The following is an 18,625-nucleotide window of genomic DNA, read 5'->3' as shown; positions in this document are numbered from 1 at the left end:
GACTTTACTAACTTTTTGAAGTTACTTTTTAACAAGCAGGTAGTAGTTTGTGTAGTACAAGAAAAACTACCCATTAGCTTAAGAAATTCCCGAGCTGTCCTTAAAGTAACACCAAAGCTGGGTCCGCTCCCTAGACCTCAAAGAAAGGCAGAAATCCCACAGAAGGAAGCAGAGGCAGTCAGGACAAAGACAAGCTATGAAAGAGAGAAAGCAAGAGAAGTGCAGTTTGGTGTATAAACACATGGAGAGTGAAAATAAAATGCTCAGTGTATCATGGTAAGCCACCAACAACCCAGTTGCAGCATACCTAAGGGATGGTTTAGGGTCATCTGATACAGCTCCAACGGGAAAGTATTGACGAGTAATGTTAAAAATAGAGATAGTGCCTGAATTTAAATAGTGTTATGAATTAAAGAAAAAAAGAATGCTTGGACACTGCTATGATAATGGACAGGTTTTTGACAGGGCTCCCACAACTATGTCTCCAAACTAACTTCCTTCCAAGCCAAAGACTAGAAAATATGGTGAAGCATATCTTGCCTTTGGCCTCACCTGCACAAGTGCCAAGGTAGGTCTCCCTGGCAGAATTAGTTTCCCCTGCGTCGGGAGCAACCCTGGGCTCTCCAAATCACGGACAAACAGAATCCCACATTCTGGATTTTTAGTTCACAAAAACTTCTTATAATGACTTACTATCCCTGACATTTTGACACTTTATACAGTAAAGTTATAGTGGAACACAAATAATGACAGGCTGATCCTGCCACAATTTGTTCCCCCTGTCGAAATCATGGACAAGATTTTCTTTTAAAATAAAGAGGGGGCCTAGCAAAAGAAAGTTTGGGAACCACTGACGTAACCGCAGTAATCAGTCTGAAGGAGTCCTGACAGTATCTTTCACAGATTTCTTTCTGCTGCTGATGGATTTTCCTCTAAACGTCAAACAGGCTTTGTTTGACGTTTTGTTTGACGTCTGTACAGTGTGCAATGTACAGACAAGTCTGTCATTCTTTACAAAAGCAGGCTCTGAGAACACAAATTAGTTGTTGTTGGTGATGTTCCTGTGTGTGTCAATCTGTCTGTTCTTAGTGTATTTTAGAGTAAAAGTGTCAGATTATTGCACAAAAGTGTTTGGACTTGAATTCAAACAATGTCTCCTTGATTTCACACAAACTGCAGACTGAGATTACTCTGTCATGTCTAATATGTTTGTGGTCAGTAATGATATACTATTAGATGTTATGATATCCCTAATCCAAGAAATAATGATTAGGAAAAAGTGAAACATGTTTAAAACTAGACACACAGCATTAGGTTTGGGTATTATTAACTGTTTTCCAGTAAGTACAGTTACGTTTCTGAAAATACTGTTTTAAATTCAACACGTGGAAACTCACAATTCAAAACAGAAGTGTTGTTTGTGTTAAACTGTTTTACCCAGCGTCCTCTGCAGGTCTGAGACTGAAGTGCAGCTGGTTCTCAGAGGGATGACCTGCCAGGCTGTACGTCAGCGTCACACAGCCCTCTGCTGCCTCTGAGCTCTGACACAGAATTACAGTGTTAGAAGTCACGTTAATCACTGTCATCAAATACCTAAACAACAACATGAGAGGCTGCTGCTCCTACCTGTCCAGTGAGCTGGGCATAAATCAGTGACCTCTGACCCTGGAAAAGTGTTGTGATTGGTGGAGAGAGGACAGTGACAGACACTTCCTTTGGTAAATCCCATGTGACTGAGATGTCGACCACAGCTGGCTGCAGAGCAAATCGCAGCGACTGCATCACCTGAAAAATAATGAAAAACTTTCCAAATATACACAAACAGCTGGAACAGACATTTTACTCACTGCAGGTCTGCTCTCCAATATGTATCTGCTGCTGCTGTAATGTTTAACTTGACTTATAATATTATTAATGTATATAACATGTTTGAACATACATACATGCACATAAACAGACACATAATCAACCATACATTCAGACATTTATTCCAACATGCAAACTATGGACCAAAATACAGGGGAAAAGATCAAGGGTAAGGTAACCAATGAATGCTTTCTCTCTTTCATAGCTTGTCTTTGTCCTGACTCCCTTTGTTTCCGATCCCAGTCCCAGTGTCGCCACCTCCAGCTGAAGAAAGGGAGAGATGCTTCCGTTGCAGAGAAATTTTCCAAATCACTTTATGGCGACCTGTCCAATTTGGCCAAAAGACTCCGCCCACTGGTAAATTCGGGCATACGGTTGGGCGAATCCCTCACTTCCACTGAATCTCTGCTTCTCCTTCTGGTCATCCTCAGTCTCAACTAGATCACTAGGTCACTTCAAGCCTCAGGAGCTGAGCAGAACCTAATTGATATTAGGTTAGCTAACGAGTTACATCTCCCTTTGATCCTGTTAAATCCTCCCATCCCTGCTACAGCCCTTAATAACCAATTTTTCACTACCATTACCCACCAGACCAAAGCCATCAGTATTATTATCTGAGGCAATAACCAGACCCAGGAGAGGGTTCCTTTACTCTGGGGTGGAGACAAGGAGGCCGCTTCCAGTCCTGCAGCAGCAGTGAAGTTCTCCTGTTCTCCTGGCATCAGCAGTTTGTGACGACCCCATGCGTCACTCTGCCCATTCATATGTGGTGTTGATTCGTGCTGTTCAAAAGTGAATTTAAAACATGGGAGGGGCATGGTGCCAATGACCTGCCCCTGTTCACCTGCCAGACAAAAGCAAGTGTCAGCATGCCCCCCCCCCAAAGAACCCTCAATGTCTACGTGTATTTAAAATTGAGAGGTGGGCACCGGTACTAGAAGTGAGGCTGAACAAACACACTGCCTTCTTTGAATCGCCATTTCAAAATTAAAACACTTATTCACAACTGCTCCCATTCTCATCCACCCCGACCACTCAAAGTTGTGTATTGTAGAAGTGGAAGCATCAGACTCTGGTGTTGGAGCAGTCCTCTCACAGTACTCAGGTTCTCAAGGCAAACTACAAGCCTGTGCCTTCTTTTCTCGCAGTCTTTCCCCAGATATTATGATGTAGATGACCGTGAGTTGTTGGCTGTAAAATTGGGCCTAGAAGAATGGAGACACTTACAAGGGGGGCAGAGCATCCTTTTGTGATCTGGATGATCATAAGAACTTAATCTATTTAAGGACAGCCAAGAGACTGAGAGCCCATCAGGCTCGCTGGTCACTATTTTACGCATGTTTTAACGTCGCTGTTTCCTACAATCATATCCCTGCTTCCTCAGGCAAAACTGTAATAATCACCATATTTAACAGTTTTGTTTTTTTTTAAGTTAGCCCACCGTATAGCCTTGAAAAAAAAACTGTCTTCAGTTGCTGAGACAGCTAAATTGTTAACAGATCATGTTTTCCGACTCCATGGTATTCCGGTGGAGATCATGTCTGATCAAGGCCCTTGGTTTACTTCACAGGTGTGGAGGTCATTTTGTTCAGCATTAGGAGGCCGGGTCAGTCTCAGCTCTGGATATCATAGCCAGACCAGCAGCCAAACAGAGCAGATGAAACAGGAGCTGGAGGCTACACTTTGCTGTCTCACGTTCAACAACCCTTCAACCTGGTCATCATATCTCCTCTGAGTGGAGTATGCACACAACTCTCACACTTCATCCGTTACTGGTTTCTCTCTCTTTTGAAATCTCCTTAGGATACCAGCCACTTTGTTCCCAGAAACAGAGATAGAACTGGCAGTTCCCTCAGCGCAGCAGCAGCGATATCAACGTGTCTGGACACGGGCCAGAGAGACATTAGTCTGGAAAGATGAGCGCTAGCGCCGTTAAGCAGACCACCACAGACCACGCACTCCCAGGTAGCTACTTGGGCAGAAGGTATGGCTTGCTGCAAAAGATATTTCCCTAAAGTCACTGTTGCATTCACCCATACAAGGTGGGGCTCCATCATTAGCCCCAAGGTAGTTAAACTGAAGCTACCAGCATCTTGATGCATAATCAATCATCCAGGTAAGTAAATCCCCAAAAGTTGATTCTGTTCATCTGGATGTAGCGTTTTCAGTGGGAGAAATGTTTTGTCACTCAACTAAGTGACTTCTTCAGTCTCAGCTGACTGCAGGTTTCCCCAATCTTATAAACAGAACATTTGCATTATGACTGAAACCAGCCCAGTGAAGGAACATGGGGTGGGAGGTCAGTTCCTTGATCATTAATGCAAACACTCATGAACATTGATCAACAACCACTGATCAATGGCCATGAGCACCATTCACAGAGAGTTGGGGAATGGCTGCAATCACAGCATTGTAAGATGGCAAAAGATGTACCCTTAGGCAATGTTCCCTCTGTGCAATCGTGCACTGCTGGCACAGGCTCCGCACACAGAGAATCTGCGTTGGAGTGTGAGTCAGTAAGTGACCGGTGACTGGCTGCTCCAGCCAATGATGCGATTCACATTCGTATATACGCAGCTAATCAACATCGTTGACAGGCTATGACAACGTTCTTATGTGCCGACACCGGTGTTTTAGCTAGCAAAGCAGCGTGGCTGATGTGCAGGATCTTGGATGTCCGCCGGCCTGGTCGTGGCTGCCAGTCTTGGGTAGACTGGGAAGGGTACTGCACCTCCGAGTAAAAAGACTGCATGTGTGAAATAATGTCAAGGAGATCTGTCGAGAAAATTAGTTTAAACTCAGAGAAGAGAACTGATCAAGAGACTTGGTCCAGTTGAAGACGTGCAGACTTTTTAAGCAGTCACTAGAATACATGGCAGGGAAAACAGGTTGAGGTGGATTAAGGAATCTGCTGATGGTGTCAAACAAAAACCTTTGATTGGATTTATTACCATTAATCAAAACAGCAGAATAAGATTGTGTCTTTTATGAGTTGGTTAAGTATGTTTAGTAAGTCCTTCATATGGTGTCATTATCCTCCTTCATAACTGTGTTTAATGTCTTACTTTTGGTTGCATCCTGTCAGTCCCTGTGATGAACTGAGCATGACCTCCTCCTTCCTTGGCCATCCCATTGATGAGAGCAGAGCTGGCCCCTTCCCCAATCCCAAAAGAGAAACACCTGCAATAAAACAATTGTCTTTGAGCACACAGAGGACATGTTGGACATCCTAAAAACTGTGTAGATATAACTGTGGTTTTGTGGTTTCACCTGTGAGAACCTGAATTCTTCTTCACCTGATCAATCACTTCTTTGGTGTTCCCCACCTCTCCATCAGTAAAGACAAACAGCTAGAGAGGAGAGTTTACACATAAGGACATATCACCAGACCCACAAACACACAGCTTGTTCTGAGAGCTGAGTTAGTTTTCAGAAATAGTAACTGGGCTGTGTTTTATTAGTGCTTTTCTACTCTGCTTGAACACTCAAATCTCTTTATGCAACATGTCTCATTCACCTATTCAAATAAAATGGGTGAATACAGGCCCTTTTTTCCATGGGTTTCTATAAAGCAGTAACAAGACTTTAACTGAACAAACACACACATCCACACATGTGCAATAACACTAAGTGCAATAATCTTTTCTGGCATCGTTGTATTTTTACTCAGTTGTATATAGCATTCGTATTCTATTTTTATCTTATTGTATATTTTTATTCTATTTTATTCTACTGTATATAGTATATTATTTTATTCTATTCTGTACAGCTGTGTACTGTATTTATTCTTATTGTATTCTAATTTTTGCGTCATAACTTTTGCACTGTCCACTTCCTGCTGTGACAAAACAAATTTCCCACGTGTGGGACTAATAAAGGTTATCTTATCTTATCTTATCTTATGCACATACTCACTCTACATTATGCACATTGGGATCAAGAACACATTGCCATGCAGCCAGGAATCGAACCACCAATGTTCTTATGAGCAGATTATCTGCTGCACAACCTGACAGACAGGTTGTGCAGCTTTCCTAGTGTCCCACTTTATGTGTTACCTGTCTGGGCTGATTGGGAATGGAGGGCTGGCTGTAAATATGTTTGATGGGCTCCAGGATCTCTGTTCCTCCAAGATCAGCCTCCATCTGCTCAACTTTCTTCAGAGCCTCCTCCATGGTCTGCTGGCTGTACTCCACACTCTTACTGCCATCACATAAACACATGCACCAAAACATCCATTAAGATAGCTTAGCAAAGACAGCAGGGCCTTTGTTGTTGTTGTTGTTGATACTCACAGGAAGATGTGTTCATATCTGGACCCAAAACTGTAAATGTTGAAATAGCAGCCAATTGGTAAACTCTTCAACAGGAGCAGCAGAGTATCCTGAAGGGAAGAGGGAAAAGATGGTGAGGCCACTGTGTGAGAGGAACATTGTGAAAGAATATCTATCTAATATGAGTGTAAGAACAAATGATGGATACCTTGGCACTGCGGATGCGAGTATTACTCATACTTCCAGATCGATCCATTAAGAACACAAACTCTCCACATGAAGCCGTTGAAGACATCACAGACTGGGGGAACTCAGGGTACAGACTCACCATTACCACTGGATCACCCATCAGAGAACCTGAGAAATCAGAGACAGAAAAAACTTAAAACAACATCGCCTTTAAGTGTTTATTCAAACATATTGAACTCCTGAGCTGATGAGTAAAGATAATTTGCTAATAAAAATGTATCTAACAACCTCTTCCATTTTCACTCACCCGGCTCAGCAGAGGCCTGTCCTGCCTCCACCACAGCAGTGGGCTGGTGGGCGTCTTTGTAATAAATCAGCAGTTCAACATCTCTGTCAAACTTGTATCCTGCAGCCAGCTTGACCTGCACACCACAAACACATTCATATTTATTCCTCAGTAATAAGCAACAACCACACACAGCAGACACATCAGCACTCTACCTACCGTGGCCTGGGTTTGATCAGTGTTGAGGTACTGCAGAGGGTCCAGGGAACAGTTGGACTCTACTTTAGAGATTGGACGAGGAGAGGACACTCGGGCAGAAAAAGACAGACTGTAGGGCACCAGAGAGGCTGGAACAGAAGTCACCTGGACACCTGCACCTTCACTACCTGCACACAGTATCAGGTTAGAAATGCTGTAAACAATAAGGCTGCTCACAAGAAAAAACTTCAGCTGCTAAAAACCTCTGCTTCGAATAAGGATTTCAGTAAAATTAGGTATTTTTAAAAAACAGTTCTATTTCAGCTGTTCGGGAATAACTAGATTATCAGAGTACAAATGATAGAGAACCATGCAGCTGTGTGAGCAGCTTTACAATTTAACAGCTGTACTCTGTGTGTTTTGCAAATGTTCCACATACTTGATCAATTCTAATAGCAAACTGTAACATACACAAATCCCCATAACAATTTTATATATTCAAATTTCACTTGCAACATATCAAGCTGACAAGAAAATCTGAAAAGTTACAGTCTGTGGTTACTCAACACATCTGCCTCTGGTTTCTTACAAAGTTTATAATATGAAAAATATCTATATCACTTTTTCTTCTAGAAAATGAAGTTGGATCTTGACTTAATTTTCTGCCATACATTGTATTCTGTCAGTGTTTTCAATGTTTGTTAAAGACCTAATATGGTTTAAACATTTCTGGTCCAAGTATTCTGAAGTTGTCCTACCCTGAGGTTGGTATCGAGGGTTGAGCACAGCAGGCAGACAGAACCTCAGACCATCATCAGCCTGCACAGCCAGCTCAGTGACGTACTCCAACCTGATGGAGGCGCTCTCTCCTGGAGGCAGACTGCCCACACTCAGAGAGAATATATCTGGACTCTGATCACTCTCCTCCAATAGGAAGGCCTGCTGACCGGAGCTCAGAGCATCATCATACTCCTCACGAGCCTGAAGCACAGGTGATGCATGTCAGTGACATTCACTGTGTTTATTTTGAAGCTCACTTATAATCAGGTTATATTTACTGTCCAGCTCACCTTCTGTTTCTCCTTCACCTCAGCTACAATCTGCATCTGTCCAATCTGAGCACTGAAATGACAGACAGCAGCATCTCCAGGCAGAGGGAAGACAAAAACAGCCTCTAATGGTTTGTCCTCCTTGTTCTCGTAGTTCAGAGTGGAGACCACTGTAGCCACATGGTCCCTCACCTCCAGCTCCACCTCAACGCTCTTCAGAGGAACTGACAGACAAACAGAATTAGAATAACTACATAAACCATACAGATGTTTTGCAAATGGTTGATTCACAGATTGTGTCTTGTGTTATATTTCAGCCACACAAAAGTCAACTATTAACAAGCTGATACTTAAACCTGACTGTTCGATAGTGTCGCAATGTGTATTTATTTTTATTCATATTGATTCATTTATTTATTTATTTTTTATCAATTAATTTTCCTCTTTACTTTTCTACTACAAGGATATACTCTGCATGACCCGTAGCCATATGTAGCAGCAGCCCACTGCCCAGGATGCATATGGTCAACTTTACCAACTTGTACAGAGTGAGCTTGCTGCCATCCTGAACTCTCCACCAGTAAGTGTGGGAGACCCAGACGTTTTTATTATGTATGCTTTGGCCAGTAGAAGATGAAAATGGCCACGAACCTCAATGCAATTCTCATGTTGATAGTTGAGTACAGCCTCAGTCAGGGTGAAACAATTATATATTATTATTTGTTACTACAACTGATTAAAGTCTTTACATTTGAATGTTACATGAATGAAAAGAGTCTGCAGAGAAAACTTTATTTCCTGTCAGTACCTGGTTCCCTCTGGAGAGTTAGCAGACCACAGCGGTTCATAATCGTTCCTGTGAAACAAAAACATAGCGATATTAATATTAAACACAAGAAATATTTCTCATCTATGCAGCCTGGAACAATGCTCTACTTTATATATTTTATATACATATAAAATTCTGCATTTAAGAAAACGTTTCCTTAAAACAAAAACTTAATATGACATTTAAAGGGTTGTTTTTGTTGTTTTTAGTTTTTTAACAAATGAAACAAAAACATTGGAGTTCATTTTAAAAGCCCTGTATTGCTTTTCTTTTGATTTTTTTTTTTGTTATTGCTCATTAATAAGACAAAAGTATTTCTTATCTGATTAATCAACGGTATATTCGATAGAATTATAATCTATAGCTGCAGCATTAGTTGAGTTTGAGCATAACTGTCCTTTAACCTCTCAGGAATTTTGCAGTTGACTGGGGTGAAACTGGGGACAAATGTAGTGTGGGTGCAGGTAACATTTAGGATTTTAATGAATCATGAACGAAGAAGCACATTACCAGCAAAAGTAAAAAGAAAAGTAAATAAAAACTTAACTGGTAAAAACAAGAACTCCAAGAGCTTTATTTCGCTTAATTTCCTATGTGTGTTGGGGGCAACAACAAAGGACACAAAGATGCGCTACCGTAAAGCTTACTGAAAAGGCGCAAGCAATTTAACCGTCGGATAAGAGGCGGCTGACTTCACCGTGGCACACGAACGACGGGGGAGGGGGGGCTCTACTGGTAACATGGCGCTTCTTATGAATACAGCGCAATCCATTCAAACACTTTATCAGGTGACAATGATAAAAGGGTGATTAGAAATAAATCTATAACAGAATATGCGCACACAGAGCGATGAAATAAAAATCTTAATTTAATTTAGCTACTATTATAACGCTGAGTGCACTCTCAGTGTTGCTGTTTATTTCTAATATGGCAGCTGCGCATTAGAGCTCCGAAACTTTAAATATTAAAACATCAAGGGTTACTTTCGCTTAGATGCTTCGGTTTGTCAGCAGATCATATCAAATTATCACCGAAAAATATGAAATTAATTATCAGTTGAGTCAATAACATCGACCAAATAGATTTTTATTTATTGAACTGAAATCCTTAAATGCGTTCTGTGTTTGTATCTGCAAATCCAACAGTGTGAAACAATTCATTCCAATCAATTTAAAACTGCAACTCTGAACAAATCCTGCTCCTGACCAACGCAGTAGAGTGCGTTATATAGAGTGCATGCTTTATGGGAGCGGTTTTCTTAAGAGAAAACAAATTCCCCTTGACCCGTTAAATCGTCTAAACGTCAATGACTGGACACGCGTCTTACTAAGATTGCGTCTTCGCTTCTACAAAGATTCGCATTAATGTGAGGAATCTGTGACTAGAAAAATGTGGATTACTTTTACACGGAGTGAAATGTTGAAAAACGCCACCAGAAAACCAGTTAAGATGGAAAACCGAGGACTTTTTCCATGCGTTGATAACTTCCAGTCAGAGGATTCACTGTGCAGACGAAAACTTGCATCTTTCTTCTTGTGACAGAGTGACTGTGCACCTGGGCAATAATAGAGAACTACTGCCTTAGGTTCTTAGGTTCTAAAAGTTAACTTAAGGCAGTAGTTCTTTTTCACAAAACACAAAACTATTTGAAATTGTTTTGAAACAGTTTTGAAACTTTTATTTTTGACTTTGACCCGAAAGCATTTTTTTTTTTAAAGGCAATAATGAAAACTGAAACAGAAACCAATGATGTGACATTAGGAATGAACTGACGGACAAACTCATGAAGAACGGGATGGTTAAAATCCACCTGTCAAATATGAATAATATGGCACTCGAGACCCCAAATGAAGAATCATGCGCAATAGAAGCTTACCTGTGTGGACAGGTAGTTGTATCCGGGCAGGCTGACTACAGCTCTTTTTCCTTGTAGTAGTGTTTACACACCCCGTTGCAGAAACAAGTCACTTCTGTCGGATACGTCCCAGTTCCTTGTTCTTCCTCTTCTTCCAGTTTAACGGCAGCTTGCATCCATCGAAGTTGCATTACTGCCACCCTCTGCTGTTACTTAGACTGCACTTAGCTCTTTAAATCCTCTTCAACAATCCCGTTCTTCTCAGAAACCGAAGAACCACTCCTTTCCTTTCATGACATCCTAGCCAGTCAACCACCTTTTCAAACCTGAGTTCCCCCCTAATTCCCAATTCTACCCTCATCATTCTCCTATGGTTATCATACCTTCTGCAGTTAATAAATACATGCTCAATTGTTTCCATAACACCACACCAATTACATTACACAGCCCCGTTAAATGTTTCCCCATCCTAAAAAGAGTGCCATTCAGGAAACAATGCCCTGTTCTTATTCTACACATAACAATCTCCCCCCGCCTATTCATTCCCTTATTTCTTTTAACTTCTACTGTATTTTGCATCCTATACAATTCCATTTCCTTGTTGTCTCAAAAAAACGGTATGTACTGGGTGGGCGGAGCTATAGCTTGTTTGTTTTCTTTTTGTTTACTTGAGAATACCTTCTGTGAGTTTCATTTTTACTTTGCAAAAGCTCTGAAGTGCTGAAAAATCTTACTCAAAATAATTGAGCTTACTCTTCCACGTTATTCTGTAATTTACTGTGCATACCTTTCATTAATCAGCACAAATAAGGTTGTATAGTTGGCTTACAGATCATAGAAATAGTTCAAAAGAAATGTAAAGAAATACTGATTAAACAGCATTTATAACACTCAGCACCGAACTGAAGGCAGTATGGTGTAAGTAGATCTGCTTCTGTTGAAGGTGAAGGCACATTAAGAAAATCCTCAGAGACCCAGAGCTTCTTTCTTCACTCTGCAGCCCAACAGGACATTTCCAGCTTCCACACACTCAGACACACATCTTGCTAAAATAGAAAAGTTATTATGAGAACAAATCAAATAAAAACATACTACAGCATCAAACAGTGTTTGAAAGAATATTTTATTTGTTGTTCTCATGGGTACGACCATTCTGAGCAAGGAGTGTCTGTGTCTAACAGACACTACATATGAGATCTTATATGTAAAAAAAATTTTGCAGCCAACATGAAAATGGTAAATAAAGTTTTGTCTATGACTTTATTACTGATGCTCATCAGTAAAACTCCCAGGCAGACCCACTATTGTCATCATCAACACATTCCATTTGTTTTGCAGTTTTACAGCAGAACCGTGCTGGAAAACTAGCTGCACAGTTGATGAATGACCTCTTTTTAGTTTCAAAGAGACATGAGGGATACTTCCCAAAGTCTGACCTGCATCGATCCATCCGCTCAGTGTCCATGGTTACCATATTTGCTGCAGAAGTTGCTGTGAATTAAACAGCTGACACTGCGATAATTAACAGGAGATATGAGTGTTTTTGTTTTTAATGATAAAAGAATTTTGTGACTTGGTTAACTGAAGTTAACTTATAGTTAGGAGTATCACAGATAACTCTCATGTGATCTGTGTCCTTGGAAATCTGGACTCATGTGGACTGTTAAGAACTGCACACAATTATACTAAAATAAATAGGCTATTACTGAAATACACATGCTATATTATGAACTATGATATAAATATGGTGGTATTTACATTATTTACACTTCTTCCTTCAATTATTATTTAATAAAGCAGGCAAGGAGTGATTAAATATTATCATGCGCAACTTTTGTTCAGAACCAGTTTTCTTCAGTTAGTCTTCCCAAAAGAGTAACCCCCCGGCAGAGTTTTACAACCAGTTAAAACTGGTGGGGAGAAGCTGCTTGTTTTGCAGGCCCTGAGCTAAGAGGTGGCCATGATGGATATCAAGCACTGGTTATGGGCTTTGCAGCTGCCCCCGCACATTTTATACTGATATGTCTGCAGGTTCCTAAGTAATTAATCAATCAGTAAGACACTAAAGCTTCTATTAATCCCAAATAAAAATCAAACTCATCTCAGGGTGTAGGCCACAGCTGCACCTTATAACCAACCTCTCATTGGAGAGGTAGGGGAAAGTTGAATGTTCATGCTGCGTTCACAGACACCATGCAGAAACAGAACATTTACAAAATCTAACCCACTACACATGCACTGATAACATCATCCCCTAACTTCAGTATTATAACTTCCACAAATATCAGTTGGTTTACACTGAAAAATATCACTGTATGTTTATGTGTATTATTGTGTAGGGTATTGTGTAGGTGAATTGGGTGATGCACAAGCATTCACTGTGCTGGGTGATATGCAACTATAACAAAACATGCATATGCAAGAGAACAGTTTTTGAGTAGCTATCCTCTGTAGTTACCACTACTTTGCTTCTTCCTAGGAGCAAAGCACAGCTATTTAATGTTTTATTTAAATGTAACTTACAAAAGAAAAGGACATTATCATCTGTAAAATTTATAACAAACTGAGCTTATCACAAATATCCTTTCATGACACCAGTGTGTTATTTAACAACCACAACCTTAAAATTTTAATGCCACAGGGGAAAAGGATCCCAAACAAGTTATAAAGTCAGCTTAAACTGCTCTCTTCATTAGAATTACAAACCTCTGACAATCACTTCCTTTTCTCAGAAACGGAATCCAGTTTTGCTGGTACATGTATTTATTTCCTGGTTCCTGTTTAGGAGTATGTTGTAGTTTCAGTTACGAATGCAGATCTTTTGTCACGGAGCAGTCGCAGTGTGCTGTGGAGCAGGCAGGATGGAGGACCCACACACAGGACTCATAACCAAGAGGTTAACTTAAAGTGCAGTCTATTCACTGGGATGACTCATCAGAGAAATAAACATTACTGAAACACAACCAAAATCATAAACACAAAACTAGACTGGACACTGGAACCTAAAACTAAAGAACCCACGGGAACAGAACCAAGAACTAAGAATAATTTCCAAACACAGCACAGGGAGGCCGTGAACGTCAACAACTAGGGGTGGGTATTGATAAGATTTTCACGATTCCGATTCCATTTTCGATTCTGTTTAACGATTCGATTCTTTATCGATTCTCTTATCGATTCTTTTTAAAAAAGGAGAACACTAAGGTCGATTAGCTTAGAACTTTGTTTTATATCTTCTCTTTTAACAAGATAGAAATTTAGGAGTAACATGGCCTTACAAACCCAACAGTGAGATCTTAAGAGATCCAGCCTACGGCTCTTCAATGGGTGTCACAGGGTCCCCAGGGAAAAAAAATGTAAATGTAAAATAATAAAATAAATATTCTTCTGTAGCAATAACAAAGTATATAAATTATAAATTATTCAGTAGCAATTACACAAGAATATCCAGTAATGTCCCTGCCTACAATTAAACAAATTCACTTACCGAAAATCGGGGGCATCTGCTGTGGCAAATGGGTGCAAGCCTTTGACCACAAACTTAGTCACTGCTCGGTGACATTCGTCTATCCTGGCCTGAAAGGAGGCGCTACCGGTAGACTGCAGCGAGAACTGCCAGCATCTGAGCCAGACTCTGTCTGTCTCTCTCATCATGGTCACCTAAATGCACAGTAATGGCCGGTTTTGTAATAAGGCAGATTGCGCTAACATAATATGCACTGTTAGTTGATTATTTACCTGCCGCATTAATGGGAGAGGACGTGCAAACGTTACCGCTGCTGCTGGGTTGAGATTCACGAGTCCGGAGCGGAATTAAAAACATGACGTTAGCTTCATAGCATAAGTGCCTAAGTCATTTTTTGGTCAAATTGAGATTTTTGCCTAACTTTACTCCCCTACCACTGCTGCATCATCCTGTCCGTCTGCCTATGTCATTGGCCAATCACAACACTCATAAGAGTCAAAAAACATACTTGCCTAAGTCATTAATTTGACTTAGGCAGTTTTACCATTGGACTTAGGCAGTTTTGCTACAATCAATTTGACTTAGGCAGTTTTGATGTATGCAAAATGGCTGATAAGAAGAAGAGGTTGACCGCAAGTGAAGCCCTTGCTCTTCTTTTTGATTCATTTACATCTGGTAAAAGTTCATATTTTTTTAGTTTTTTGGTCACTAAATGTATTTTCATTCAATCAAAGAGGTTATGACCATGTTAAAAGAATACTTTTTTGTTGCAAACAAAGTATGATGGCTAGCTAACATTAGCGTTAGTAGTGTAGCATTAGCATAGTAATGTAGTACAAGCTAGCAGCTAGCTAACAGCAGCATGCTACCAGAGTAAATCTTTGGCAATTTCAAAGGCAATTTGAGCATTTTCAGCAAGTTTGCAAATTATATTATGTTTCAAACATTTGCTTTTTATTAGGAGGAGAGTCTAAGGACGGGGGACGCCCTGGGTTCATTGTTAATTGTTAAATTGGACTTTATATTGACTGTGTTCAAATGACTGATACTGGTTGAACTCTATTGCCAGTAATATTCATGTAGCCCTTTGAGGCGACTGTTGTTGTGATTTTGGGCTATACAAAAATAAATTGATTTGATTTGATATTAATAGTACAAATTGATTTTTTTTTTTTTACATAGCAGACATTTTGACTACACAAGTAGATTTAGATGTCATCTTGATTTACCATTTTAAGATACTCCAACAGCATTTTATTTTCTGTTGTATCATCAGGAAAGGAAGTTGATGTGAACTTAGAGGAGTTGGTGGATATAGATGAGGGAGAAGGAGGAAATTATGTTGATATGGGGCAACAGACTGATAAGCAGCCAGAGGAAGGAGAGGAAGATGAAGGAGAGGAAAAGAAAGGGGAAGGAGAGGAAGATGAAGGAGAAGAAAAGGAAGGGGAAGGAGAGGAAAAGGAAGGAGAAGGAGAGGAAGATGAAGGAGAGGAAAAGAAAGGGGAAGGAGACGAAGATGAAGGAGAAGAAAAGGAAGGGGAAGGAGAGGAAAAGGAAGGAGAAGGAGAGGAAGATGAAGGAGAGGAAAAGAAAGGGGAAGGAGACGAAGATGAAGGGGAGGAAGAGGAAGGAGGGGAGGTGGAAGCAGAGGAAGAGGAAGCCAGTCCAACCCCCAGCACTTCTGCTGTTCGTCACAAGCGTCCACTGCCCCATACGTGGAAGAAAAATGTCATCAAAGAAAAGCGTCTGAAGGGAGAGAATTACAAGAATACAATGGGACAGGAGAGACCACCAAAGGCCATGGGCCCACCATGCACATCACAGCACTGCTTCAAGTCAACGAAAAGAAGTTGTGAGCTACTGACTGAAGTTGAGAGAAGAGGAATCTTCAACAATTTCTGGTCCATGCCTTCCTAGGAGACACGCAAGGTGTATATCCAGACTGTTGTTGAAAATGTGCCCATAAAACAGAAGAAAGGTGGTGTTGATTCAAGGAGAACAACATCTCTGCTATACCACCTGCAACTCTCAGATAGATGCAAAATACCTGTGTGCAAAAATCTTTTCTGTTCCACACTTGGTATTGCCCTGAGAACCATTGGATCATGGTTAACTGCAGGCATGAAACCCAACACTCATACCCAGCCCAACCCCAAGATCAACAAGACTGGTCCTCATATGCCAATATCAGATGGAGACCAGGCCTTCCTGAAAGAGTGGCTCTCTGGAATACCTACAGTCCCATCCCATTACTGCCGCCAGGTTCCCTCTTATCAGAACAAGAAGTTCCTGGAGCCAGGAACAGTTTTGAGAGAGCTTCACAAGGAATACCAGAATGCTGCCAATGAGAATGGAAAGCGTGCTGTGAGTGAGACATACTTTCGGAAGGTTTTTGGAGAGCAGGATTACTCTGTGTTCATTCCAAAAAAAGGCCAATGTGACATCTGTGTAAGCGCCAAGGTAGGAAATACAGATGAGGATGCTCTTGCTACACACTTGAGATTGAAGAGTCAGGCTCAAGCTGAAAAGGCTGCAGACAAAAATGAATCCAGTGACACACTTTCAGTGTGGACAATGGACCTTCAACGCGTTCTTCTTTGCCCCCAGACAAAAGCAAGTACAATGTACTACAAAACTAAATTACAGATGCACAACTTTACCTGCTTCAACATGAACAACAGAGATGGGTACTGTTATGCTTGGGAAGAACATGAAGGCTCCCTCAGCAGTGAGGTTTTTGCACATCTGCAGTCCAACCACTTTGAGTCTGTCCTACAGGCCAACAGAAACATTGAGAAAGTCATTGTCTGGAGTGATGGCTGCGGGTATCAGAACCGGTGTGCTACCATCAGCAACGCCTACCTTTACCTGGCCATGAAGCATGGTGTCAGCATTGAGCAGAAATTTCTAGTTGCAGGCCACACACAGATGGAGTGTGACTCCATGCACAGTCTAATTGAACGGCGCATTGTGCAAGACGTTTACACTCCACGAGATTACGTTGTCATCTTTGAGGCTGCACGCATTAATCCATCCCCATACAGGGTGACTCAACTATACCACAATGACTTCATGAAGTTATCTGGCACCTATGTCACCAATATTCGACCCGGCAAAAAAGTTGGGGACCCCACAGTCCATGACCTCCGGGCTTTGCAGTACTTGACTGATGGACGGATCAGGTACAAGCTGGATTTTGAATCTGACTGGGAAGACCTGCCTCGGCGCATCAGCATACCCGACAACAAGCCATTCAAGTGGATCCCACTCTTTCCTGCTCAGTTGCCCATCACCCTGAGGAAATACAGTGACTTACAGTCAATGAAAAATGTACTACCAAGAGTGGCCCACAAGTACTATGATGATCTTCCTCATCAGTAGTATACATAGCCTACCAAATAGTACACACACACACACGCACGCACACACACACACACACACACACACGCACACACACACACCCGCACACGAAGAGAAAGAGAGAGAAGAGAGAGACAAACACACACAGACAGATACAAACACACATAGACACACGCACACCTCTTTTATGAGCCTACAGGCCTCCTCTGCAAATTAATGGGTGGGTGAGGTGAAGTGAGTAAGTCTCCTTACTCTAGCTGCCATTTTGTGATTAAAATTGAAAAGTTACAGTGTGTTATGGTTACATTATAGTATGTCATGTTCATTTTATAGTTTGAAGAAAAACTGCCTAAGTCATAGGCATAATCTGCCTAAGTCACTTTTATTAGACAAAAGAAATGATGTTGGGTTTTGTTCTTTTTCCATACTTTTCCTCACATATACTTAAATGTTCTGTGAAAATATCAATTAAAAATATGCATGTGATATTTAGAAAATTAGTTTTTTCTTGTTTTCCGAAAACACAAAAAAATGACTTAGGCAATTATGCTATCAAGCTAACGATGACATTCATTTAAGGTCATCACGTGTTTTGTGAGCAAATGCTTTTGCATATTCGTAGTGTTTCCTCCCTTAAATGAAACTACTTTGCAAGTATTGCAAGTTGCCCTGTTGTCATCCGTTCTCGTAAAGTATAATCAAACTTTTGAGCGTTTGAGCCGCTTACGCGCCGTGTTTCCTGCCAGGTAAATGACGCTCCGCAACGTGGTGACGTCATTCGGGGCGACTGGAATCGATAAGGGAATCGTTTGCAAAAATGGCAAACAATTCCAAGGAATTGAAACAGTGTGAACCGGTTCTCGATACCCATCCCTATCCACAACCCAACACAGAACAAGGAAAACACAGGGCTTAAATACACACTGGGATAACGAGGGCATGAGACACAGAAGGGGAGCACAGCTGGGAGTAATCTGACATGACGAGAGCGAGGGAAGCAAAACTAAATACATTGAAAGTCTGTGTCTTATGTCAAAGTAAAACAGGAAACAAAACAGACGCCGACATCACTTAGGGATACAGCAGCCATAGAACACAGAACAGAAATCAAAAGACTAGAAAAGGAAAGTGATGACAAAAAATTCAATAATGATGCAAAACTGAAGACACTGGGTCACCAACCCAGTCCAAAACAAAGTCCAAAAGAAAATGTCCACAGAGGGCACAGGAGCACAGAACAGTCCCAAACA

At 41.0% G+C, this 18,625-nt stretch overlaps 1 protein-coding gene across 1 annotated transcript; it reads right to left on the bottom strand.

Moving 5' to 3' along the window:
- Nucleotides 1-1,433: 1,433 nt before the first annotated feature.
- LOC147314189 (von Willebrand factor A domain-containing protein 5A-like) lies at nt 1,434-10,687 on the bottom strand. Its single transcript, XM_086260944.1, has 13 exons — nt 10,568-10,687; nt 8,671-8,718; nt 7,884-8,086; nt 7,572-7,794; nt 6,835-7,001; nt 6,637-6,751; nt 6,349-6,497; nt 6,162-6,250; nt 5,925-6,069; nt 5,137-5,216; nt 4,932-5,046; nt 1,627-1,785; nt 1,434-1,541 (listed from the first exon to the last, which is right to left on the bottom strand). The coding sequence occupies exons 2-13, from the start codon at nt 8,708-8,710 to the stop codon at nt 1,434-1,436; spliced, it is 1,593 nt and encodes a 530-aa protein (XP_086117070.1). The 5' UTR covers nt 8,711-8,718; nt 10,568-10,687.
- Nucleotides 10,688-18,625: the final 7,938 nt, after the last annotated feature.

The sequence above is a fragment of the Aulonocara sp. 'chitande type north' Nkhata Bay genome, linkage group LG14 (assembly GCF_057382095.1).
Source record: "Aulonocara sp. 'chitande type north' Nkhata Bay isolate Kocher_YH1m ecotype deep benthic linkage group LG14, A_spYH_male_GT1.1, whole genome shotgun sequence".
Taxonomy (NCBI): Eukaryota; Metazoa; Chordata; class Actinopteri; order Cichliformes; family Cichlidae; genus Aulonocara; species Aulonocara sp. 'chitande type north' Nkhata Bay.
Note: the sequence above shows the minus strand (reverse complement) of the source record. Positions and strands in the feature narration are given on the sequence as shown.